This window comes from Rhinolophus ferrumequinum, chromosome 2 (genome assembly GCF_004115265.2).
Source record: "Rhinolophus ferrumequinum isolate MPI-CBG mRhiFer1 chromosome 2, mRhiFer1_v1.p, whole genome shotgun sequence".
Lineage (NCBI taxonomy): Eukaryota > Metazoa > Chordata > Mammalia > Chiroptera > Rhinolophidae > Rhinolophus > Rhinolophus ferrumequinum.
In genome coordinates, this window is record NC_046285.1 from 101,613,228 (window position 1) to 101,640,013 (window position 26,786).

General features: G+C 45.2%; 1 protein-coding gene across 1 annotated transcript in view; it reads left to right on the forward strand.

Moving 5' to 3' along the window:
- DOP1B (DOP1 leucine zipper like protein B) overlaps positions 1 to 26,786 on the forward strand; it is a 96,376-nt gene that overhangs the window by 41,338 nt on the left and 28,252 nt on the right. Inside the window, 18 exon segments of the mRNA XM_033125078.1 lie at positions 2,208 to 2,341; positions 2,926 to 3,116; positions 5,432 to 5,452; positions 5,454 to 5,628; positions 5,631 to 6,113; positions 7,830 to 8,101; positions 9,244 to 9,396; positions 10,084 to 10,184; positions 10,888 to 11,078; positions 13,539 to 13,707; positions 13,709 to 15,160; positions 16,215 to 16,233; positions 16,236 to 16,332; positions 17,012 to 17,070; positions 17,072 to 17,107; positions 17,109 to 17,210; positions 19,367 to 19,489; positions 20,929 to 21,063. Of these exon segments, the coding sequence (XP_032980969.1) occupies positions 2,208 to 2,341; positions 2,926 to 3,116; positions 5,432 to 5,452; positions 5,454 to 5,628; positions 5,631 to 6,113; positions 7,830 to 8,101; positions 9,244 to 9,396; positions 10,084 to 10,184; positions 10,888 to 11,078; positions 13,539 to 13,707; positions 13,709 to 15,160; positions 16,215 to 16,233; positions 16,236 to 16,332; positions 17,012 to 17,070; positions 17,072 to 17,107; positions 17,109 to 17,210; positions 19,367 to 19,489; positions 20,929 to 21,063 (3,913 nt within the window).

Genomic DNA, 26,786 nt, shown 5'->3' on the forward strand with positions numbered 1-26,786 from the left:
TACAGAAGCTTAGTTTTGTGGCTCTGTGACTGGGTCGAGTGTGTTTGAAATCATCAGTCTTCGTAAATTCTTACTGAAATTCGTGTTGAACTCATCAGATAAAGCATTCATGTTTTAAGCTACTGTAATCAGCTTTACCGTCACTTTTAATCTGGTGTATTGCACCTCCTCAAAATTTGGAGGGGTGCCACCCTCCGGGGAATAGCACGCTCTCCTGCAGAGCCCTTTCCCCCATCATTTTCCCATTAAAGGAGAAATGGTGCAGTCTGTCAAACCCCGTTTTGTCCGTGAGTCACACTGCACAGCTTTGTTCTCGTCACCGTTCCTCCGAGTGCTCTGTGCTATGGCACTGTCTTCATGTACCAGCAGCCGTAATAGAAGCTTTACTTAGGAATGTTTGTCGTGGGCCATCCTCGGGCCTGAATGGCTTACAAACAAATATACCCATTAATGCTTCAGGACACCCCCAAGCAAAGGAAGCACGTCTGTCATATGAGAAAGCCGGAGCCCAGAGACATAGCAAGTACCTTGTGTGGCATTGCAAATTAGTGGCAGCCGAGATTAGAAACCAGGAATGCTGGACTTCCCAGCTGCCGCCGCTATGCTTTTCTGCCAGCTGGTGCCAAGCCCCAGGAGGTGTTCATACCTGCCGTGATTAGATTAATGGTAATTGGATCCATGGATGACAGCAAGGCCTGTCATACTGAGGCTGGAGTGTATTTTGGTCAGCCTAGTTCCATTTCAGTTACGAGGTATGCTTTCTTTAAAAAAATGAACTATGACACATTTCAGATGTAAGAAAGGACAGGAAATAATATCAGGCACACATACACCCATTGCTGAAATTGTAGCTATAATAACACTTGGCCATCGGTTTTCAGATTTTTTTAAAGGAATAAAATGTTGCTACCTAGATAGAGCTAACTCCTCACCTTCTCAACACCTTTGCTCCTTTCGTCCCTGCGTGAACATCATCCTGTCCATGACGTTACCTGTTCTTTTATAACAAGTGTGTATCCAGAAGTGATACAACCTGTCTTATCTATTGAAATTTTATATAAGTGGTATCAAGCGGTATATGACTTTTAGCAATGCTTTGGAGATATGTCTGTATGGTAACATATGTATCACCTTCGTTCATCTCAAATGTAGTTGTCCATTGTGTGAATAAACCAGTTGCAGTGTTTTCTTTGTTGCAAGTACTACTGTGTGACCATCTTTGTCCTGTGTCTATGTACACTGGGATGTGTGTATGCAGTTCTTCAGTCGTTCTCTCTCGCTAAGATAAACTCCAGTGTAACTAAGTGATAATTTACAATGAAGAAAATGGACTCGGGTTGATTTGTACAGTGATAGCTAGATGAACCCAAAGCTACTCTCTTTTGAGAACCAATATATACTTTTTAACTGACCTCTTTAACCCGTTGCCTACTTATTTTTTAAAAAAGTGTTGCATTTAGTGGTTACCAGAATGTAAGGGGGTAAGGTAGAAAAGGGTTGCGGGGGGGAGGCAGAAGAGGGTAAAGGGGGTTAAATATATGATGATGGAAGGAGAACTGACTCTGGGTGGTGAGCACACAATGCAGTGTATACATGATGGATTATAGAATTGTACACTTGAAAAATATAATTTTATTACCAGTGTCACCCCACTAAATTAAAAAAAAAAGTATCGAGTTTCAGTATAAGAGAAGCAGCTACCAATAGCATTGAGCAGAGGAGATACACGTCTGTATGGGAGTGGAAGTGTCTAAGCAGCTCGTGTGGGTGAGCTCGATACAGGAGGAGCTGGGAGCCGGCGCAGGTGGCTCCTGCAGTGAGCGGACAGCTATTGGCCTGCGTCCTTCTCTAGCCAGACTCCTCCCCCTGGAACAGGCGTTTGGTCTGGGGTTGTGGGCCTGGAATCCTGCTGTTAACAGCCCTCCAGATGTGCTGGGTGTGGATCCCACATGAGCTGTACCATCCTCTGGGCTGATGAAGTTCAAGTCAGAGTGAACCCGTTTTGGAGACAAGCAGATTCAAGACACTTACGGACACTTCACTATGTCAGGTCGTTTTAGGCACCGAAGCCTAATGATCGGAACCATAGATGCTGCCTTTCGTTATGTTTGAAATAGACTAAGTCACTATATCGGAAATTAAAGAAATGCTTGAAATTATTGTCGGAGAAAGGATTGATCTGTGTTTTTTTCCTGTGACGTATGTAGGCCAGCGAAGCAGAGTTCCACGGGTGGGAAGAGCACCACCCCTCCGCCCACGGTCTCGGAGCTCTGCACCCTCCTGGTGTTTCTTCTGGACGTCATTCCCCTGGTGAGGCCTTTCGCTGTGAAGCGCTCGCTCAGTGCTTGCTGTTACATATGTTCTTATTAGTGTTGTCGGCCTGTTTAATAAACCTAAACTCACCACACAGTCATTTCACATAAACACACAGCACTGTTTTAATGTTCGTTTCAGCATGGAAGATCTCACTGGACGTAATCTCCTATATGTTTATGTCTTATTTGAAAGGGGTTAGAATGTTTGAGCCGGCTGTATGTGGACTGAGCTGAAGTGACAGGAACCAGGTGATGAACTGCACAGCGTCTTGTACTATGGTTATTTAGGAGCGGGAGTAAATTAATTTCCTATGTAAAATTCTGCAGTTGGCCAATTTCCTGAAAGGAAAATAATTTTCTTAATATAGAAATAAATGTGGCAATGATTTTCTATTAGAAAGGATAAAGTCGCTTAAAACGACGGAACAAACATCCATGGATTTATCTGGATCAAACAGAAATATTGTTTTCTAATTTGGGGATTAACTTGAATCTTCCTTGTGCTCTGAAAAACAAATTGAATTTTCTAAGGTGCCATTTTGAGATGCATTTGTCCCCGGTGATTGTAAACTGAAAACTATGTTGGTTAAACCCGTGTTTTATTTCACAGGAACTTACTCTGAGGTGCAAACCCAGTACCTCCCGCAGGTGCTGGGCTGCCTGGTGCAGCTTCTGGCTGAGGAAATGGAGGCCTTAAGCTTACCTGAACTCACTCACGCCTTGAAGACGTGTTTCAAAGTGCTCAGCAAAGTCCAGATGCCTCCTTCCTACCTAGACGCGGAGCCCCCAAGTGGAAACTCAGTACGTGCTGCGAGGAGCCCAAGTGCTTCTCTGGGCTTACAGAAGCGTATGCCTTCCTGGGGAGCAGAAAGTAATGAGGGTTGGTTAGGATAGGAATACACTAGAAGACATGTAGGTGATGTCTAAAAATATGCTTCTCAAATCCCCAAATCCTTTATAAAACTTTTTAGTGTAGAAGTTAGCCCCCCTTTACTTCACCCATACCCCTGCACCAGGCTCTAACTACAGCTATGGTTTGGTAGAGCTCACTGTCCAGACCCGCTCTGTGCTTGTTTGTATGTAATTTTCTTTTTTTTTTTTTTTTAAGATTTTATTGGGGAAGGGGAACTGGACTTTATTGGGGAACAGTGTGTACTTCCAGGACTTTTTGTGTGTGTGTGTGTAATTTTCATTTCCTAAAATATAAGTGAGATGTTAGTTTCTCTGGAGGGCAGTAATGAAGTACCACAGACCAACTGATTCAAATAAGAGAAAGTTACTGTGTCACAGTTCTGGAGGCCAAGAATCCGAGATGAAGGAGTGGGCAGGGTCAGTTTCTTCTGAGAGCTGTGTGGGAGGCTGTGTCCATGCTTCACCTAGCTTCTGATAGTTTTTGGGCACTCTGGCATTCCTTGGCTTGCAGACTCATCACTCCAATCTCAGCCTTCATCTTCACATGGTGTCTTCTTCCCTGTGTGGGTGTCTGGGTGTTCCAATTTCCTCTTTTTATAAGGACACCAGTCGTATTTGATTAGGGCCCATCTAATAACCTCCTCTTAACTTGATCATCTGCAAGCAGCCTATTTCCAAATAAGGTCATGGTGACAGGTACTGGGGTTAGGATTTCATTATCTTTAGGACACGCAGTTCAACCCATAACATACACTGTTCCCTGATTTGCTTTGCTTGGGGACATTCTTCCCTATTGGCATACACAGCGGTGTCTTATTCCTTTTAGACCTCTGCGTGATGGTCTGTGGTATGGCTTTACATTTCTTCAACCACTCCTCCCACCCCCACTGGTGGTATTCAGGTTACTTCTGATTTTTCACTGTTACAAACAGTGCTGCAGTCAGCAGCCTCCTACAGCTTGTTCTTAGTGGCAAGTGTTTCTGAAGGGTCAGTTCCTAGAAATGGGTTGTAATCAAAACCATTTCCTTTTAAACTGAGAGAGATGCTGCCAAATTGTCCTCTGAAAAGACTAACAAAGTTCCCCAAACGGTTTGAGGCCCATGGTCTTTGAATTATTCTTATTTTCTACTTTGTCTAGAGATGTGACAATTCTGCTCTTGTCATCACTTGGGGACAGTGGTAGACAGGCGTGAACAGACTAAAAAGTGAGACATTCCTGAAAGAGCTATGTTTATTGTTTGGTGCTGGGAGGCGCATGAGCTACCTGGTAGGATTTGAATCCCACTTCACAGACTAAGTACAGATCGCTACTTCAGTTTCGCAGTTAGTCCTTTTTTTTTCCTGGCTGTTCTAGCTATTGAAAAAAAATATCCTAAAAATTATTTAAGATGTAAAATTTAAGTATGTGTAGTCTATAATTTAAAAAGAACGTGTTTCAAAAATTCCCATAATACCATTTCGTTCTTCCCTAGAGAGCACAGTGAGTTAAATGCTGAAGAATTTTAAATATAATGTCATATTATCTAACAGTATAAGAAAAGAAAAGAGGTTGATTCATTGAAGATTGAAGTGTCATTCCTTTGGAAAAGCCACAAATAATGTATACAGCAGGCCCTCAAATAATGTTTCATTTTAACCTTGATGAGATGCCGTAGGATCTTAACTATTGTTTATATCAGTTAGTCTACAGTAAAGTTGGTTTCCTTATACATCGTTTTGCTTAAAGTCGCAGAACCTATTGACAACACCCAGGGAGGACTTTCTCTAACCATACGTATGTATGCGTTTTATAGACGTGAGTGTATGTGTGCCTAAAACACTTTTGTTCTAGCTTCCTCCCTCTGATTTTATTTCTTCATGCCTTTATTTTATCTTCAGCCAATTTCCTCATTCATATTTTATATCTGTCATAAACTGTTTTTAACTAATTTTTTTTTTAACACAGAAGGGTCTATATAAATAGCGCAAAGTTGGGCTCAAAACTGGCCTCCCGGCAAATGTGGCAGCGTGTCTGCCTCCCTGGGCCTGCTGCCTCTCCTGACCCTGTGTACCGCCTTGTTTTATTATACACTGTACACAGGAATTCTCTTGGAGTAGAGAATGAGGATTTTGAAAACCAGGAAGTACACATTATGGTTTGCCTAATTTGATATTTGAATCCACTGGTCTAGTAAGATGTACATTACAAACTTCCATTTTTGCAGAGTCCAGTAAAAGGTGAAAATGGGTGAGATAATTGTAGACACAAAGGCCGTGATTCCAGGTGACGACGACGCTTCATTTCCTCCACTTAAATCTGAAGACAGTGGAATCGGGCTCAGCGCATCGTCGCCAGAGCTCTCTGAGCACCTGAGGGTCCCCAGAGTCCTCTCGGAGAAAGACGATGTTTGGAAGAAGGGCGGAGTATGCAGAGCACATTGTTCTGCATCCAAGAGCTGATCACCCACTTCGCCCACAAGAACATCTTCGGGGAACAACTCACAGCCTCCGGAGCGGAGGACAAGGCCGAAGAGTCTGCAGGGCAGAGGGACACGGGCGGGACGCGTGGCCGGGAGCTCAGCCAGCCCGACAGGGAGAACTCCTGGGACGCCAAGCCCATCAGTGTGCCTCAGTTTAAACAGATGCTCTCAGACTTGTTCACAGTTCGAGGGTCTCCATTTAAGACAAAAACTGCAGAGTCGCCATCGCCTCTGCCCAGCAGCTCTGGACAGAAGGAGGGAGGCTGGGCCGTGGACCAGGTGGTCATTGGCATTGGGAGCCCAGGGGAGGGCTGCAGAGAGGCCTTCGCTGCCGCCTGCCACCTGCTGCTGGAGTGTGCCACCTTCCCCGTCTACCTGTCCAAGGAGGAGACAGAGCAGCTCTGCGAAACACTCTTCCAGCTTCCCGGTGAGAGGGCAGCCCCGCTAATGGCTGTCTGGACAACTCGGGGTTCTCAGGCCATTAACAGTGACAGGGAGCGAAAATCATGTCGGCCGAGAAGGAACTATGCCACGTTTCCTTCCTTATTGTGTAATTAGTGGTGCATGCTTTTGTGTCTCACCGGAGAACAGGTTGGTGAGGCTGGGTCTATATTTTTAAACTTTGAGTGTCCAGCACAGCCCATTAAAAGGTCTGGAACATAAAAGGTGCTTAATAATAGTTGGCAAATTGACTGTTCCATGAGACCTGTTATTAACGATTTGTGTATTAGTTTGCTAGGGCTGCCATAAGAAAGTGCCACATAGTAAGCGGTTTAAATAGCAGACATTTATTCTGTCCCAGTTCTAGAGGCCAGAAGTGCGAGGTGAACGTGTCGGCAGGGCCGTGCTCCCTCCACACGTGCTGGGGAAGGACCTGTCCCAGGCTCTCCTGGCTTCTGGGAGTCCTCAGCTGTCAGAGTATCACTCCAGTCTTTGCGTGGTCTTTTCCCTGTGTGTGTATTGGATTTCCCTTTTATAAGGACACCTGTCATTGGATTAGGAGCGCACTCCACTGTGACCTCATTTTGACTAATTACATCTCCATCGACCCTATTTCTAAATAAGGTCCCGTTCTGAGGTCCTAGGGTTAGGACTTTAACATAATGTTGGGGGGACACAGTTTGACCCAGAGCAGGCAGTGTCTGCTCAGGTTGCCATAACAAAACACCATGGACAGGGTGGCTTAAACGACAGAACTTTATTTTCTCACAGTTCTGGGAGCTGAAGTTCTAGACCAGGAGGCCAGCATAGTGGGTTTCTGGTGAGAACTTTCCCTGTGGTTACAGATGGCCTCCTCCTCACTGGGTGCTCACATCCTGGGCGTATGTGTGTGGGGGGTGTGGGGGGATCTCGCTGATGTCTCTCCTTATAAGGGCGCTAACCCCATATGAAGGGCGTACACTCAGGACGTCATCTAAACCTCCCAAAGGCCCCACCTGCCCACCATCCCCTTAGGGACTGAGGCTTCATCATATGTGTTGTGGGCAGATACAACTCAGTCCATAGCAGGCAGTGAGCACTTTAAAGAAAAAAAGGAGAGAGGGGAAGGTGGAAAACAAGAAAGAGTCATCAGGTGGTGGGAACACAGAGCAAAGACTTTCCATCTGGGAGTCATGACCTTAAATTTCCCGTGCGATTCGTGTCTTGGCTCCAGCTGCCAATGACACTTGGAAGAACTGCCTTGAGAATGGACATCCTCCAAATATTTTCTGCCATTCTGAAGCTAATGGCAGGTGTCCTATCACCAAGAGAGCCCTGAAAAAATATTTTGAGCTCTACACCAAAATGTGTGAGTTTTACTAGATCTAATTTTTTTTAGTATATGTGCTGCCGATGCGTATATACTAAAAAATTTTTTAAAATTTTTTAAAATAAAAGAAAAATAAACATTTTGAATCATCTCAAAGCCCAGAGATGGACACTGGCAGAATTTGAATAATCTGGTAAGCTTATGAAACCAGATTCAGTCTCATTTGTCCTCTGACCCTGAGTGATACCTGCATAGCATGTCACCATCAGGAAATGATTACACTGCCGTCCAGGTGACTTCCCGGATCTGAGGGTGTCTTGGAATCTGCTGATAGGTGTGCCATTCTCATGTGGCTCTGTTTGTTTCTGTCCTCTCTGGTGGGCTTGCTTTCAGGTGCCAGCAACTCCAGTTTTCCCTCGTGGCTGAAATCCCTGATGACCATCTGCTGCTGCGTGACCGACTGCTACCTCCAGAACGTGGCCATCTCCACTCTGCTGGAAGTGATAAACCATTCCCAGTCCCTAGCACTTGTCATCGAAGACAAGATGAAACGCTACAAAAGCTCTGGGTACAACCCATTTTACGGCAAGCTGCAGATGGTGACAGTTCCTCCCATTGCACCAGGAATACTAAAGGTCGTTGCGGAGAAAACAGACTTCTATCAGGTATTTCCCACTGGGAAGAGGGTGGCTGGGACCCTGGGATCCTCTTCTCGGACCATTGAAAGCTGTCCCTAAGGCTGTAGTCACTGCGATAAGAAGTATGGCAGCTATGGTGATACCCAGTGGGTTGCTCGCGACTTGTGCCTGCCCTGGGCTCTTGGTACAAACAGTTTCTGGCCGTGGCATGAGTGTTCAGTGTCAGAGGTTTAATTGTAACTCAATAATTGGAAACCACATTCACTTAGATTAACAATTAATTAATTAATGGTTAAGGGCCTCGACCCAGTCAGTGGTTATTTTGATGTGTGCAGAGAAGATAGTTCTGTCAAATAGAAACCAATGGGCCAGAAGAAGAAGTTCTTTGATCAAAGATGTACCTAAAGTATTATAACGCATGAAACATAATCTTTTTCTATGACCTGGAAGAATGCCTTCAGAAATACTCCTCCTGGAAGAGGGGACCAACCCTCCTTTTGAGTCCCACCCTGTTTGGTCGAGCACCCCCGCTGGGGCTCCCTGGGACTTAGGGAGGGGCAGCAGTCGGTTGGAGATCCCGTATGTTCAAGGGGCTAAGATTGGGCTGGGGAGATGGAGGACTCAATTTGGGAAACGACTTGTGTCCTGAAAGTGAGCCAGGCATCTGCCTCAGCTTTGTGCACGGAAGTGTAACAAATAGGTTTGTGGAGGTAAAGCTGAAAGCCAATTTGAGCCCACCCCAGCTGGTGAGGTTCTACAGTGTCCACCTCAAGACTAGTGACCAGGGCACATCCCCCACCCTTCCTAGAGGGCGCATGTCTGAACCCCACTGCAGGCCCACAGGAGGCCTCTCTGTGCGCTGGCTGAAAGGATGCGTCAGCCAGCAGCTTCTTGCTTCCAGCTGATGCCTTCTCTGAAAGTGAAGGTTCTCAGCTGATCAGGAAGCTCCAGGTGTAACCTGTGACGTTGCCTCTGGCCTGGATGACTTCTGGTGGCTTTCATAGTTTGCTTTGGGTTTGTTTTGTTTTGTTTGTTGGCAGTGTTTCTTTGTGTGTTAAGGATTCTCACGTAGCAAATGAAAGTAGAAGCCAGGTTCTTGGGACTGGACTGGTGCGAGGAAGAAGTGAGCAGGTGCTGCCTGTGTTCACACGGTGTCCCCTTCGTCCCAGAGGGTGGCTCGTGGGCTTTGGAATCAGCTGAACAAGGAGACCCGGGAACATCACATCACCTGTGTGGAGTTATTCTACCGGCTGCACTGCCTGGCCCCTACAGCCAACATCTGTGAGGACATCATCTGCCACGCCCTCCTGGACCCTGACAAGGTGGGTGTCTCCAGCCAGTGACGTCTGTCCTACAGCGGTCCCAGTGCTGAGCCAGCCTGTCGCTTTGCATGCCCAGGCCAGACTTCCGTATGTCGAGCTGAAGTCCTTCTGGGGCTCAGCGGACCCCTGACTGATGAGTGGGAGTGTTACACTTCAGGGCTGGGAGGACCCCCGAAGCACGAGCCACCCCTTTCGAGCCCTAACCCGTGGTTTGTGTCGACATTCAGGCCCACCGGGAAGTCTGCCCAACTCCCTCAATGTTCGCAGGGCCTTGAAGATAACCTGCAGGGCATCTGCAGTGCGAGACGGTGTGGGCCCCTAAGCCCTGCGTTCCCGGTGCTCTAAGCTGCCTGGCCGTCACTTCCAAAGGGCACGACAACCCTGTGCTGTCTTGTGTTCTCCTTCGGCCACAGGCCTACTTGTGACTCTGGACACGGGCTAACACCGAGTCTAGACTATGCACTTTCCCCAAAGTGCATTGTGGTAAAGGGAGCAAGGAGAGACAAGGTGCGGGTCTACCTTTCCTCCCGGCCAGTCAGACACCAGGCACAGAGAGGATCCGGCCTCTGCCGTGGCTGCTGTCTTTCTCCTGAGCTCTCGTTTGTTTTCATGTTGGGTTCTCTGTGACCGAAATCGGCGTTCTGTTAGGAAACCAGGTCCCTCACTTTCATTTATTTCCTAATCAAGGGAACAAGATTGGAAGCTCTGTTTAGATTTTCCGTCATCTGGCACCTGACGCGAGAGATCCAAGGCAGTCGAGTGACATCTCACAATCGTTCCTTCGATAGGTGAGGCCGTCTTCATTATCACTGACCCTTAATGCAAAAGGACACTTTGCAAAGGTTCCTGGTCCGCATGTTGGGCTTGGGAGGGAGAGATGTGTGACATTGACAACATGACCCTATATTCTTGATGCTTAGCAAACAAGTCCCATAATCCCCTAAGTGAATTTAGGCCGGACACATGTGACTAGATACGTGGTAGGAATTTTATTACTGTGGTTGGGGAGGGAGGTGGCCCACGTGCCTCTGAGTCACCTGTGGAGGTGTTAGAACGTGCCCCAGGGGGACCTTGTAGGGAAACGGAGGTGGTAGAGACCGTGATTGGAGCGGTGGCCACACTGGGTGAATATACCTGTAATGTCATGAACCACATGCTTAAGGTGTGAATATATTAAAGGTACACCATAGTCCATGTTGCTTTGTAAAAATCCCCTACCTTGTTTCCAAAATTCTAGGTGTGGGGCCGGACACACAGCCTTAGATGCCAGCTCATTGGGGCCGACCCCCACAGTCGCATTTAACCAATTTGGGGTGAGGCCTGGGCATCGGTTTTTAAAAGCTGCCCCTCTGATTCTAGCATGAAAACAAGGTTGAAATCTTGTTATCCTCGTCTGCATGGGTCTCCAGGCCCCATGAGGGAAGCTCCCTGGGGGTGTCCTGGCACACAAGGGCGCTGGACACTGACTCAATGGTGTGGTTCCACACACAGGTCCCTGTTCGTTGTACTGGACAGCCTGACCTGCACGGACGGTGCCATTGGCGCAGCTGCCCAGGGCTGGCTGGTGCGGGCACTCTCCCTTGGTGACGTGGCACGCATCCTCGAACCTGTGCTCCTGCTCCTGCTCCAGCCCAAAACCCAGCGGACCTCCATTCAGTGCCTCAAGCAGGAGAACTCGGCGGGTGAGCACACCGCACAGGGCCAGCTCTGTGTCCTCGGGTCCCTGGGCCCCGGAGGGAGGAAAGAGCGGCCTGTATCCCGCTGCCCTTTGTGACAGTTAGGGTACTCTGACCCACTTGGTGGTTTGCCAGATTCAAAGGGCGTGAAGGTACTTTGTAAACTTGTGCTGACTTTTAAAATTTTAGCATCAGATGAACGAGCACTTAGAAATGCTAGGTAGTGAGTTTCTTTCACTAAAAATAACAGATTTTTTATAAAATAGGAAAATTTTAGTAGCCCATGGTCCAAGGAAAATAGCTAATTCTTGATTCTTTTGCCAGACAAAGTAGTTCAAGAGCATTTAAGGTAGGAGGAGAGAATAACAGACCATCTATCCTCACTTCTCCAAAGCCAACACCTTCCCTTGGAAAGGGACACTTGTGGCCTGAGGTATGGGTTCACGAGGCCAGCACTTACGTCTGTCCAGGTCCCTGCTGAGACCTGGGCACGGGACAGTTCAGGGCGCCTTCAAATACGAATGACTGAGAATGTGAAATTTGCATGTTGCCTGGTCAGTTGTACATTAGCTTATAAAGATAACTTAGTTGTGAGCCTTCAGTGACAGGGTAAGTGGCTTCATTTCTATCTGCTCCCTAAGGTTCTTTCCAACTAGAATATTCTGTTAACACATAGTCAGAAATGCAGAAGAAATAAGGCTTTCAGTTCAGAGAACTTCCAGAGGCAACGTTGACACAGATAAAAGAATGTAGGAAGGAAGAAGAACAGAAAGGAAACACTGAAATAAACCTGATGAGGTCCGTAAACGAGGATTAACGTCTAGCATAGCTCACGAACGGCATTACTTTTAGTTCGTTTAGCTTGCTGGGTTGTAAATACTCTGTGTCTGTCTCAGTCTAACTTACAGAGAAAGGCAGCCTAGCACCTAAGTAAGCAACGACTTCTGAGAGGGCATTCTCCCTCCACAGGTTTCCTTGTCTAAAACTGTACCTTCTAGCTCTCCATCAGGAAGAACAGCTGGCTGCGTCTCAAAAAGGAGGCATTTCATCATTCCACATTATGAGAAAGTAAAATTCAAGAAAGTATTAACTAAGTGGCTTCTTAGAAGTTTGTCATTTATAGTGCTTAATTTTTAGTATTCCTTTCTCTATTTTAAGAAGAAAGTTTTAACTCCACGGTTTATCGGGTTTTTAAAGGCTCACGGCCCTCCTGCTGCAATGTTTGCTGCTGCCTTCAGCTTTCCTCTGCCACATTCTTCTCCAGAGGCAACTGGAAGTGTACTGCTTACCCCCACCCTACCTCTGTTATCTGGTAGAAATTGGTTTTTAAAACACTACTGTGTGCAACAGCAGCACATCTATTTCTAATGTCTTACTCTTCCTTCTTGCCTGGTCTTACTTAACGTTCATGGAAGAGATTTGTTGAAAGCTGCATGTTAAAAGCATTTGGCAATACCAAAGACTTCTGGCTTTCACTCCTTTATAAAGAGATCTGAGTATTATAAAATGTTGTGTATTTTCTGATTACAGAAGTACTAACATTGCTTATTTAAAAAATTGGAATACTAAAGAAGTAAAAACACAAATGAGAGTCCCTTGTAATGCCAGCTGATAGAGCTAGTTACGTTCCTGGTTTGGCATGCATTCTTCCTGATGTTTGCATAGCTGTATTTTATAGTCTCCCCTAAATGGGCTCATCTGATACAGCTTGGTTCTGCAGCTTGATTTTTTTTTTCTCGTACCTAATATATCCTGCACATTCCTCTGTGTCAGTGCATATAGACCTATCTTTTTAAAATCTGAACAGTAGTCCATTGCATATATGTGCTGTGATTTTCTTTCTTTTTTTTTTTTTTTTAATTTTAGCTTTTTAATTGGATTGCTTCCTGAGAGTCTGAACAAAATCTTTGCTGGGTAAATGAGGGACTGGACTCTGTTTAGCTCTGAAAGAGAAAGGACACTTGCTTCCCCAATCTGAGTAGCCAGTGGTGTGACAATAGTTGTTCAGATCCCCAGTGCCATGATTTTTTCAGTGTCTTATTGCGGATGTTTTGTTTGCTTCCCAGTTTGTCTTTATACAAGACATTCCAGTGAATACTCTGGTTAAGCTTTGAAGCCTTGCTGACATTTCTGTAGGATACAGTTCTTCAAAGGAAAATACTGGGAGAAAATATAATACACATTTTTTTAAATCACCCTCCACACAATATTTATATTTTCCATGACAGTGTCTTAAATATTTGACAATAAATATTTCCCATGACAGTGTAACTAAATTGTCTGAGTTTTGAACATTTTAAAGACCTGTTCACTTTACTTGTCTACTTATGTCCTGTAATCTAGACCCTGGTGTTACAGTTTAATGGGGGAATTTCTGTCTGGCTTCAAGATGAAGATCACGGTAGAAGTAAGTTATCATAGTCCACCTTTCTGTTCTGAAGTCGTTTATGATTTTGTAATTTTCAGAAGACTTGCATCGTTGGTTTAACAGGAAGAAAGCCTCTTTGCGAGAGGTGTATGGAGTGCCTGGGCCTCAGGACGGCAGCCTGGAAGAAGGCACGCCTCTGAGCCAGTTCACCACTGTGGACCGTGAGGCCATGTGGGCCGAGGTGGAGAAGGAACCAGAGAAGGGCCCACCGCCTGCCGGAGGAAGATCTTCCCTACTGCGTGGACCTTCTGGACAGGACAGCCTGTGGTGCCACTGACAGCAGCGAGCACACTGAGTCTGCAGACACGAGCTCTGCCCACACGGACAGCGAGAACACCTCCTCCTTCTCCTCCCCTTCCCACGACCCACAGGAGCTGAGCAATGAAGAGACCTGCTGCGCACCCATCCCCACGGGCAGCAGGGTTTACGCCAAGCGCTCGGCCCTGCTGGCGGCCTTCCGGGCGGAAACCTACAAGCCCAGTGCCAAGCTAAGCCTGGCGCGCGTGGACTCGGACAAGACCCAGGCTTCGGAGTCCTTCTCCAGTGACGAGGAGGCCGACCTGGAGCTGCAGGCCCTCACCACGTCCAGGCTGCTGAAGCAGCAGCGGGAAAGGCAGGAGATGATCGAGGCCTTGTTCAAGCACATTCTGCTCTACCTGCAGCCTTACGACTCCCGGAGAGTCCTCTACGCCTTCTCAGTGTTAGAGGCCGTGCTCAAAACCAACCCCAAGGAGTTTATCGAGGCGGTGTCCAGGACCAGCATGGACACCAGCTCCACTGCACACCTCAACCTCATCTCCAACCTCCTCGCTCGCCACCAGGAGGCTCTCGTTGGCCAGAGTTTCTACGGAAAACTCCAGACCCAGTCTCCCAACGTGTGCCCCCACTCGCTGCTGATCGAGCTGCTCACCTACCTGTGCCTGAGCTTCCTGCGCAGCTATTACCCTTGTTACTTAAAGGTCTCCCACCGAGACATCCTGGGCAACCGGGACGTGCAGGTCAAGAGTGTGGAGGTTTTGATTAGAATAATGACGCAGCTGGTCTCAGTGGCCAAGTCCGCAGAAGGGAAGAACGTGGAGTTCATCTGCAGCTTACTGCAGAGGTGCAAAGTTCAGGAGTTCATCCTGCTGTCGCTGTCAGCGTCCATGCACACAAGCCAGAAACGGTACGGCCTGGCCACCTCGGAGCGGGGCCGGGCCCCACGAGAGGACAGCCTCTTTGAGGAGAGTCTCATCCACCTGGGCCAGGACCAGATCTGGAGTGAGCACCCCCTGCAGATCGAGCTTCTGAAGCTCCTGCAGGTGCTGATCGTCCTGGAGCATCACCTGGGCCAGGTCCCGGAGGAGGCTGAGAACCAGCCGGACCTGTCCCGGGAGTGGCGGAGGGCCCTGGACTTCCAGCAGGCCATTGGCGCCATGCAGTACGTGCAGCCCCACCCGCTCACCTCCCAGGGGCTGCTGGTGTCCGCGGTGGTGCGCGGTCTGCAGCCCGCCTATGGCTACGGCATGCACCCGGCCTGGGTGAGCCTGGTCACGCATTCCTTGCCGTACTTCGGAAAGTCCCTGGGCTGGACAGTGACACCCTTCATTGTCCAGATTTGCAAGAACTTGGACGAGCTGGTCAAACAATATGAAAGCGAGTCTGTGAAGCTCTCTGTCAGGTATGGTGAGCCCTTGCAATGCATTATTATTGCTTTAATGGTAGTTTTTGTAATAAATGGTGGATTTGCCGTAGAAGCCAGTTGGAGGATAATTTCTTCCTAATCAAAAGCCTGCTGAACATTGTTAAGAGGGGTGACACGAAACTCAATGTTCAGATCCTGTCTTTTTAATTTCACACAACTACCCAGGCTAGCTCAGTGTTGCAGGACAAGTCAGTCACTCCATTATGTTTGTAAAACAGAAATAAAAACGTGAATTGTGTTGGCGTAGTATTAACCCCTGGTCATTCATAGACCATGAAAGCATTCACGAGACTCTACAAGAACAAGAGAAGGTTTCTTGAAAGTCAGGCAGAGAGGGAGAGTTCTGTTTGGAACTGACAAAAGGAGTTTTGCCAGGGCAGTCTGACAGAGCTGTGGCGGGTTTCTGTTTAGCTTGAGTTTTACATTTTTCTAAGCACGATGTAAGGTGCTTGTCAGCTCGCAGCGGGGCTGCCATTCCAATTGTCTTCTCCTGGAAACTGTCCTGCTCCCATCTATGATGGATGTCAGCTTGCAGGGCGTTGCTGCTGCGATTGGGGAGCGTTCTGTTCCCATCTGGGATGGGTGTGGTTGGTGTGCAGGGGGTTGCCGTTGCGAGTAGGCACGGTTCTGTACCCACCTATGATGGATGTGAGGTGCTTGTCAGCTTGCAGGTTGCAGTGCCCAGCAGTTAGTTTTTAAGCTCAGTTCCTGCTAACTCCCAAGCTCGCTCCTGTTAAACTCTTTGCCTGTCCTATCCTGCTGGCTCAAAAGCCCGGTTACTTACTCTTTACTGGTCTCACTCATGAATCACCTTCACGAAATTTAAAAACATCTCTGGAAACATTTTCCAGAGTAACTGCATGTGTATAAAATAGCACAAAAGATGCCTATCGTATTATAGCAGTATTCAGTATGAGAGCCCCAGTTTAGTCAAGATAGTAATATCTCTCTGGTTTCTATGTTTGTATTAAAAACCGTATGGCTCGTTCTTAAAAAATTCTCAAAACCACTTTCTTGTTCTCTACCAAAGCACAACCTCCAAGAGAGAAAAAACATTTCTCCGGACTATCCACTAACTCTGTTGGAGGGTCTGACAACCATTAGTCATTTTTGTCTTTTGGAACAACCCAACCAAAATAAAAAGGTAAATTATTTTTTTTTTCTGAGTTGGAGGGCAATTACATAACATTGTTTTGTCTTCATTGAGTTATGATTGTTTCAAATAAGAAATATACCTATGTAAGTAAGGCAAATGTGTATGTAAACATGAGTAAGGAAATGCAAATGTGTATGTAAACACGTATGCATGTAAATAATGCAAATATGCAAACGTATACAAATATGTATGCAAATTATGTACATAGTAATGCAAGTATGGTTTTGTTCTTCTGATACTCCTTTAGTTCTAGCCCATTGTTTGATCGGTAAAGACATTTGGGATAAAATGTAAAGCCACTTGCTTGATTTTGGGCTTATCTTCGTTTTCGTTCCACGTGTTTCTTTACTTTGCTCTCGTGGTGTTTGTGAAGTCTGCCTTGGGACACAGTTGAGCTGTTACAATAGTTGCTCTACCCTACCTAAGGTTAAATTTGAGAATGCAGTTAGTTAATGCTTTGGGCGAATGACTGAAAGAGTTTGTAATGTGGAGTCTCAGGCTCACCAGACGTACATCTCTGAAAGAAACCGTGGTTCAGATGCACAGGGCAGTGTGCTGCTTCCACCCCAACGTGTGGGACCTGCTCAGACGGGGCTGCAGCCCTCATGGAAAGGGAAAAGCTGCCACAGACGCAGCCAGGTCTCATATGTGCATTTTCATTTCTAGAGCACTGTTTGTAAGTGATCCCACCAATTTAAAAATGCTAAGAATGCCATTTCTGGAAGAGCTGCCCTCGAATCGTTAACAACATGGCCCTTCTCTGGAATGGTTCTCAGAAAGGAGGAGGCGCAGAAGAGACCCGTGGACCTCCTTGGAGCCACAAAGGGATCCTCTTCCGTTTACTTTAAACCACCAAGGTGAGATCTTCCAGTGTTTTGTGTCTTTTGTCTTGTATTGTCCTGCCAAAAATAAATAGGTATGGGAATATCCACATAAATAATCAAACATAATGTGCTCGATAAAACCCAAGTTAGAAGAAAGTCTGAAGTAGAAATCTCCAGTTTGTGTATTATGAATCATTTTTCTGTTCATGGAAAGTAGACTTTTGAGTGGTTTTCAGCCTATTTTATTTCCCCTTGGCCAATTTTTCTTTTTTTTGTAACTGAGAAGAAAGTCTTGGAGGTTTGATGTGGGGTACCCAAAAGTCCTCACCTGTTTCTCTCAAGCTTCTCTATTAAGACATCTCTGTGTTCTGCTCTTAATGGTGCCTTGTACACATGGGCACGTCGGGATGGAATTGTGGGTGTCTTTGAGTTTTTTTATTAACAGGAACGCACAACATAGAACATGTCTGTTCACTCTCCCTCGGGTATAAACAGCCTGCTTCAGAAGCATCCAGACATGTGACTCAATCTCTGCTCTACTGGGTGTGGGCAGCCTTGTCTCATGTTAGCTGGGCGCCCTGGCCAGGGGTGGTCTTGGGACTTACGCAGGCGTCTAGGAGCCTGGGTTGAGCGGAGCGGTCCAGAGCACATGGAGCCACATGGCGTGGCTCAGCCCCCTGCTCAGCAGCTCCCTGAGATCACAGGCAAGTTCATTAACCTCCCTGTGCTGCAGTTTCCTCGGTTGGAAGCGTGATACAGGCAGCACACCAGAACAGTCTCCATTATGAGCATATTTAGTTCTCACCTATGAGGTAGATACTGTTATTCCCAATTACAGCTGAGGACACTGGGGCACAGACAGTGAGTGCTTTGCCCTTGATTGCACACCTGATAAGCAGCGACAGTGGGAGTAGACCCAGGGTGCTTTTAGGTACTGTGATACACAGACCTCCAGAATATTCTGTCTGTTCCAGGGCTACCCTCCAAGGGAAATCCTGTATTTCAAGCTACCACAGAAACTTGCTTAAAGCCAGATCTTCTTTAAAAAAAGAAATCCCTTTGGCACATAACCTCTCTGAGCCTCGGTTTTCTCATCTGTAAAATGGGTCTGTTATTAGTATTCTACCTCACAGGCTGATAGAAAGATTCATTTTGATGATGGCCAACATTTGTTGAGCACATAACTCTAAGCCCTCCCTAAAGGACCAAGGCCTCAGACGGGTACCCTAAAATCCATGGTGGGAATAGCGCAGACATCGCCATCCCGTGCTCAGTCATATTCAACGTGTTACTAAACATAGGCAGTGGGGACATAGTAAGCATTCAGTAAATTCATGCATTTGACAAACATCTGCGTGCCTGCTGCTATGTCCCCAGCCCCGTTTACAGGCAGGATAGAGGAAGTCCTTGCCCTCGTGGCAGACACAGACATTAACCAGCAATTTAAAAATAATGATGATAATGCTACAGAGAAATGCAGGGTGCAGCCCAGGAACCTGCCCTGGTCTGGGGTCAGGCTGGCCTTCCTGAGGCAGAGCGACTGCCCTTAGAGCCCATCTTGGGAGGATTTGACTGGGGGAGGGGTGCTAGAGGCTCAGAGTCCCACGGGGTTTGCAGAGGAAGGAGCATGGCCTTTCCAGGGACTGAGGGAAATCCATGCGTAGTGACAGGGAGGGTGGTGAGTGATCCGGGCCAGGTTTCGGGTTTACTTAAAATAGGTTAAACAATAAAAGTAGTTAAATGGTACTTCTTTCTGGAAACTGAAGAGCATCTGTCTAATGAGGGGGAGCCTTTCCTGGGCCCCTTGAGACAAGCTGAGGCTGGGGGTCTCGGGATGGGAATGGTGCTGGCCCCGCTGTGTGGTCTCCCCGCTCTCACTGTAAAGCGTGGGTGGCTTCCTTGCCCCCTGCCCTGCTCACGGCTGCCAGGGTGGTGGTCCTCATTAGTTAGAGTCTTCCTGCTCAGCTCTGCCGGCCGTCTGTCTGCCCACCGCTCTGCCCACCATGCCTCTCGCCACCACACATCCACGTCCTTGGGGGGAGCCCCAACCCCCAATCCCGCCTCTTCCCGCGGTGCTGGGTGTGTCGGGACCACTGACAGCTCCCAGGCCTGCTCCCAGTGTTTACAGACGGTGGTGGTGAAGTATCAAGTGCACGAGAACCCTCACACGACTCTGCCATAACTTTTCCCCCTATTTTTTAGACTATACGACAAAAAATTTTAGACTTCTTGAACCCTTTGACGGCCCATCTCGGAGTTCAGTTAACAGCCGCTGTTGCAGCCGTGTGGGGCAGAAAAAAAGTTAAACGTCACAGTAAGATGAAGGTAAAGTTAAAAAATTAAAGGTAAAATTAAAAAATGCTGAACTTCCTCTATAAAATGCCAAAGTCGCGTGTAATCAAAGGTGAGGTCGGAGGCCGACATGGAAACTATTCAAGCAGTTTTAAGTGCAAGAGATCATACAGCCGAATCTCATTGCAGCTGGATTTGTGTGTTGGGTGGGTGGGGAGTGGAGCCCACCCACCTCCACTTCTGTTTTCTGATCTCTCTATAGTGAATAGATAGTATTTCTATTTCACCTCTTAAAGCTAATATCTAATAACACACATCCAAGAATGTATATAATGTATACATTAACGAAAGTCCGCAGCGAGCCTACCCCAGCTTAAGGAATTATCCTAAACTAGGTTCATTATCCTACCTGCGAGGACGCCTGCCGGCCCTTCCCTGGCTGTAGTACAATCTTACAGCTTTTTAAAAAAACATTTTTTTTAAAGACTTCATGTTTTTAGGGCAACTTTAGGTTCACAGCCTAAAAGTTCAAATCAGAGGAAGGTGCAGACAGTCCCAGACACTCCTCTCACTGGCATGCCCTCCCCCACTGTTCACACCCCCCCCATGACACGTCATTATTGCCCAAAGTCCAGAGTTAATGTTACGCTTCTTTCATTTATAAAAACTATGCTTGTCCGCGATGGTAAAGGAAATGTAAACGATCACATTCTAGGCCCCAACTTGAGTTTGCGCTTCGTGTGTTCTTTATCCACTGGCTGGTCTATCAGGGGGTCCTCCAGGGCTTGGTTTACCTATTTTTGCAAAACCAGCATCCCTCTTCCTTTGTTCCCTCTCTTGACCATCCAGGTTCCTACCTTGTTCCTACCCTCAGAGGGTCTTTCCCACCCCCTGGACACTATCTCAGTGCCCAACATGGGCTCCTAGTCCCTGGAGGCGTGAGTGGCTGGTGACCCCAGCCTCCCTGCGTAACCTGTGGGGTCCTTCCCTGGTGATAAACCTGATAGCTCCAAGTTCATATGACCATGTGATGCTGACTTGTATCAATGTCATCCTGTCACACCAGGGCTTCCTGTTAAGGCCAGCCGGTGTGAACCTGATTTACCTGTTTTTCTTACTGTCCTCATACCTTTGGGGCTATCTCTTAATGCCAGCCTGTTTCCTTCAAGTTAAGTGTATCGATTTCTAAAATGCTTTCTAAGCTTGAACATACCAGTGTTACTGCCCACCGTCAACTGCACCTTTTAGTCCTAATTTGTATCAGATACCGATTCCGTTGTTGTGATTAAATGCTTAACTCACTCGGTTTCCACCAATACAGCCCTTTACCCAGTTTACATTTAAATATTCGTTGAAAGGACTAAAACAAATCTCTTTCTCCAGGGACCACTATTCTAGAATACTTTCTGTATATTGTTTTGACTTTTGTTTTCTCTCGGTGGGCTTTCAAGGAATTACTCTTTTCTTGGCAGATTGTCCCGGCGGCAAGTGCGTCCCAGCTAACCCTCGTGGACCTGGTTTGTGCGCTCAGCGCCCTGCAGGTGGATACGGTGCTGCAGCTGGTGAAGGAGGTGGTGAAGAGGCCGCCGCAGCTCCGAGGTGACGAGGTCAGAGCCGGGGCAAACTCCAGATGTGAACGCGTGCCGTTCTCGTAACTCCACGTCTTACAAATTGTGTTTGGGAGGGAAACAGAGGTCGCAAGAGCAAGTAGGAATTTGCAGATGAAAAACGGAGGTGTTGTCACGGGGCTTTGGGGAGATGGCGTGAAATGTGCTCCACAGGCTTCGGTGCTCCTGTGTTAAGGTGGGGACCGCCTGAGGTCAGGAGTCACCCTTTATCCTTGGATCCCTGCGGCACAGCGCCCTGTCCAGTCCTGAGTTCTAATCAAGGACCTACTGCACACCAAATGGAATAAAACCTCTAGAGAGGGGAACTGGCACTTTCCCCAAGGAACTTGGCCGCCTGAAACTCGGCAAGGATAGGCAACGCCAGACACTAGTTAAAAGTGGTCAAGACCGATTTTCTTCAGTAACTACTGCGGTGGGGCAGAGAGCCAAGCTCGATTCTGATTTGTGTAGACATCACCAGGTATTTTCAACAGAATGAGGGGGAGGCGAGGGATCACAAGCAGGGGCTCCAGCACAGTCAGGGAAGTAGAAAATTACAAAACCCCGGAAGGGGGTGGTCACTGATTAGACCCTCAGGGTTTGCTCGCTGGCCCTTAGGGAAGGTAAGCGCCTACACTCCCACGAGACAGGAAGACGGGGACCCTGTCTTTCCTGATGATGATATATCCAAGAGAAGCTCCAGGTCCTTGAGAAAGACATTCCTGGGTTTTAGGAGATGCATATACGTCTCAAAGGGACAGAGGAAGGATTTATAACTTACACTTTTCTTAATAAATGCTCTAAGAAAGGGAGGTCAGGAGCCTCTGAGGTATTGGCTAAACAAATGGCAGATTGTTTGGAAGCCTAGAGCTTTCTCAGGCAGGTGTTTCAAGGGCTGGGTCATCATCCTAGAGACACAGCCCTGAGCTGCTAGAAACCATGCTGGTATTTGTTCAAGTCCCTTACTGTTGGAGGGTGGACGGAATATTTGTGCTGAAAGGGTCAATCCTGACAGGCCAATGTTCCCACCTGGAAGAGGGCTTGGAGGAGCCTGACTAGAGTTCGGTCAAGGAGAGCGGCTTTGTCAAAGCACAAGTTGAAATTTTGCATAATTTTTATAAAAGTAGAAAAGACATGTCAGAGGACATAACAACATTCTGAGAAAGAAGAGATTTCATCTGGCCTCAGGAAAAGCAGTGATTTGAAGGCTGATGTGATTGAACCATGAAGCTCCTGTAGTTTTTCTGCTTACTTTCTCCATAGCAGTCGGGTGGGTCTGTGATGCATGGAGGCCTTTTTTGGTTGTGCACAATGGTTTTCAGATGGAACAGACTTAGTGGTTTAACATTTTTAATACCCTTAGAGGTTTCTGTTTTTACCAAAAAAGACCTCTTCATGGACATTGTAGGAGCTGTTTTGTTCTTAAGTAATTTGATAGAAACTAGGGATTTATTTCAACCTTGAAATAATTGCCTTCTACCAAGTGATTTAAAATTATACAGTTAGGAAACATTTAAGAATAATTCTCTAAATGAAAATTAGTGGAATGGACAAAGTGATTATTAAAAATATATATATAGTGTTACTCAAACAGGTGTTTGTACACCAGTGTTCACAATGGCATTATTCAAAATGGTAAAAGATAGAAACCACCCGTCAGTAGATGAATGGACGAACAAGATGTACGTAAATGCAGTGGGCTATTGGCCTTAAAACGGAAGGAGCTCCTGACACATGCATGAACCTTGTAAACATTATGCTAAAATACGACAGTCACAAAGGGACAACTATTACCCGATTTCACTTATGTACAAGAAGTCCCTAGAGTAGTGAGATTCATAGAACAGAAAGCAGAATGGTGGTTTTCGGGCTGGGGGAGGAGTTAGTGTCTATGTCTACTGGGGACAGAGTTTCCGTTTGGGAAGATGAAAAAGTCCTGGACATGGATGGTTGCCCAAAAATCTGAATACACTGAATGCCACTGAACTGTACACTTAAAAATGGTTAAGATACTACATTTAATGTATATTTAACACAATAAAAATCTTTATAACCAACAAAAGGAACACTATTTTCATATATTAAGGTCATCACACTCGGAATGGTGAACAAAAGCTGAACCTTGGAATCAGAAATGTTTTCAGCCATTTTTCACCCCATAGTGAGAAAACTGGGAATATTTTAGCAATTTATTTTTGTTTATTTATATTTTTCTTAAATTTATTGGGGTGACAATGGTTAGTAAAATTACATAGGTTTCAAGTGTACATTTTTATAACACCTCATCTATATATCACATTGTGTGTTCACCACCCAGAGTCAGTTCTCCTTCCATCACCATATATTAGACCCCCTTTGCCCTCATCTACCACCCTCCTCCCCCCTTACCCTCTGGTAACCACTAAATTGTTGTCTGTGTCTATGAGTGTTTGTTTCTTTGTTTGTCTTGTTCCTTTGTTGCTTTCAGTTTTATATTCTACATATGAGTGAAATCATATGGTTCTCGACTTTTTGTGTCTGACTTACTTCGCTTACCATAATAATCTCAAGACCCATCCATGTTGTCACCAATGGTCCTATTTCATCTTTCTTATTACCTAATAGTATTCCATTGTGTATATATACCACATCTCCTTTATCCATTCATCTATCAAAAGACATTTTGGTTTCCATGTCTTGGCCACCGTAAATAATGCTGCAGTGAACATCGGGGTACATATATCTTTACGGATAAATGTTTTCAGATTTTTGGGGTAGATACCCAGGAGAGAGATTGCTGGGTTATATGGTAATTCTATTCTTAATTTTTTGAGGAACCTCCATACTGTTTTCCTTAATGGCTGTACTACATTCCCACCGGTAGTGAATAAGAGTTCTTTTTTCTCTACAGCCTCTCCAACAATTGTTATTATTTGTCTTGTTGATGATAGCCATTATTACAGGTGTGAGGGGATGATATCTCATTGTGATTTTGATTTGTATTTCCCCAATAGCTGGTGATGTTGAGCATTTTTTCATACATCTGTTTGGCCTTTTATATGTCTTGTTGGAAGAAGTGTCTGTTCAGGTCCTCTGCCCAGTTATTTTGTTTTGTTTCTTTTAAACCTTTTATTTATTTTAAGTGTGTTTTTCCAGGACCCATCAGCTCCAAGTCAAGTAGTAGTTTCAATCTGATTGTGGAGGGCACAGCTAACACTGGGCCATGCGGGGATCAAACCGGCAACCCTGGTGTTATGAGCACCACGCTCTAACCAACTGAGCTAACCAGCAGCTGCCCTCCCTGCCCATTTTTTAATTGGATTGTTTGTCTTTTTATTGTTGAGTATTATGAGTTTTTTATATATTCTGGATATTAGCCCCTTATCAGAAGCATTGTTTGCAAATATTTTCACCCATTCTGTTGGTTGCCTCTTTGTTCTGTTGGTGGTTTCTTTTGCTGTTCCAAAGCGTTTTAGTTTGATATAGTTCCATTCATTTATTTTAGCTTTTAATCCACTTGCCTTTGAGGTCAAATTTATAAAATCCCCTTTTGAACCCAAGGTCCGTAAGTTTAGTACCTATGCTTCTTCTACGCACTTTATTGTTTCAGGTCTTATGTTTAGGTCTTTGATCCATTTTGAGTTAATTTTGGTACATGGTGACAGATAGCAGTCTAGTTTCCTTCTTTTAAATGTGGCTCTCCAATTCTGCTAGCACCATTTATTGAAGAGGCTGTCTTTTCCCATTATATGTTTTTGGCTCCTATGTGAAAAATCATCTGCCCATGTTTATGTGGGTTTATTTTTGGGTTCTCAGTTCTATTCCATTGGTGTGTGTATCTGTTTTTCTGACATTACCATCCTGTTTTGATTATTGTTGCTTTGTAGTACATGCTGAAGTCAGAAAGTGTGATACCCCCAGCCTTGGTCTTTTTCTTAGGATTGCTTGGCTATTCGGGGTCTTTTGTGATTCCATACAGATCTGATGATTTTTTGTTATATTTCTTTTTAAAAATGCCATTGGGATTTTGATGGGGATTGCATTGTATCTATATATTGCTTTGGGTAATATGGCCACTTTAACTATATTGATTCTTCCAATCCGTAAACATGAAACATCTTTCCTTTTTTGTGTGCCTTCTTCAATTTCTTTTAAAAATGTCTTATAGTTTTCAGTGTATAGGCCCTTCACATCCTTTGTTAAGTTTATTCCTAAGTATTTTATTATTTTTGTTGCAATTACAAAAGGAATTGGTTTTATTTCCTTTTCTGAGATTTCATTGTCAGTGTATAGGAATACAGTGGTCTTTCGTACGTTGATTTTGTAGTCAGCAACTTTATTGTATTCGTTGATTTTTTTCTAACAGCTTTTTGGTGGAGTCTTTAGGGTTTTCTGTATAAAGAATTATGTCATCTGCAAAAAGTGACAATTTAACTTCTTCATTCCCAATTTGGATGCCTTTTCTTTCTTTCTCTTGCCTGGTTGCTCTGGCTAGGACTTCCAGTACTATGTTGGATTAACAGTGGTGATGCGGGCAGCACTGTCGTGTTCCTGAACATAGAGCAAAAGTCTTCAGTTTTTCACCATTAATGATGATACTAGCTGAGGGTTTGTCATATATGGCCTTTATTAAGTTAAGATATTTTCCTTCTATACCCATTTTATTAAGTGTTTTAATCATAAATCGATGTTGTATCTTGTCATATGCCTTTTCTGCATCTATTGACGTAATCATATGATTTTTATCTTTTATTTTGTTTATGTGGTGTATCACATTGATCGATTTGCGTATGTTGAACCATGCTTGTGCCCCTGGGATGAACCCCACTTCATCGTGATGTGTAATCTTTTTAATGTATTGTTGTATTCAATTTGCTAGAATTTTGTTTAGGATTTTTGCATCTGCATTCATCAGAGAGATTGGTCTGTAATTTGTGTGTGTGTTATTCTTACCAGCATTTGGTATCAGGGTAATGTTGGACTCATAGAATGAGTTAGGGACTACTGTCTCTCCTTCAGTTTTTTTGGAAGAGTTTAAGGAGGACAGGTTTTAGATCCTCTTTGAGTGTTTGGTAGAATTCACTAGTGAAGCCATCTGGTCCTGGACTTTTGCTTTTGGGAACGTTTTGGATGACTGATTCAATTTCCTTACTGGTGATCAGTCTATTTAGATTTTCCAGTTCTTCGTGATTCAGTCTAGAGAGGCTCTATGTTTCTAAGAACTTGTCCATTTTTTCTAAGTTATTGAATTTGGTGGCATATAGTCCTTCATAGTATTCTTGGATGATCCTTTGTATTTCTGTGGTATCCATGATAATTTCTTCTCTTTCATTTCTGATTTTGTTTGTGTCTTTTTCTTTTTGTCTTAGTGAGTCCAGCGAAGGGTTTCTCAATTTTAATAATCTTTTCAAAAAACCAGCTCTTTGTTGCGTTAATTTTTTTCAATTGTCTTTTTGTTCTCTATTTCATTTAGTTTTGCTCTAATTTTTATTATTTCCTTCCTTCTGCTGACTTGGGGTTTCATTTGTTGTTCTTTTTTCTAATTCTTTAAGGAGTAATATTAGGTTGTTTATTTGGGATTTTTCTTATTTCTTGAGATAGGCCTGTAATGATATAAATTTCCTTACTACTGCTTTTGCTGCATCCCAATAATTTTGATAGGATGTATTTTCATTCTCATTTGTTTTTGTTTTTTTATCTCTCCTTTTGTTTCTTCTTTGACTCAGTCATTCTTTAATAGCATG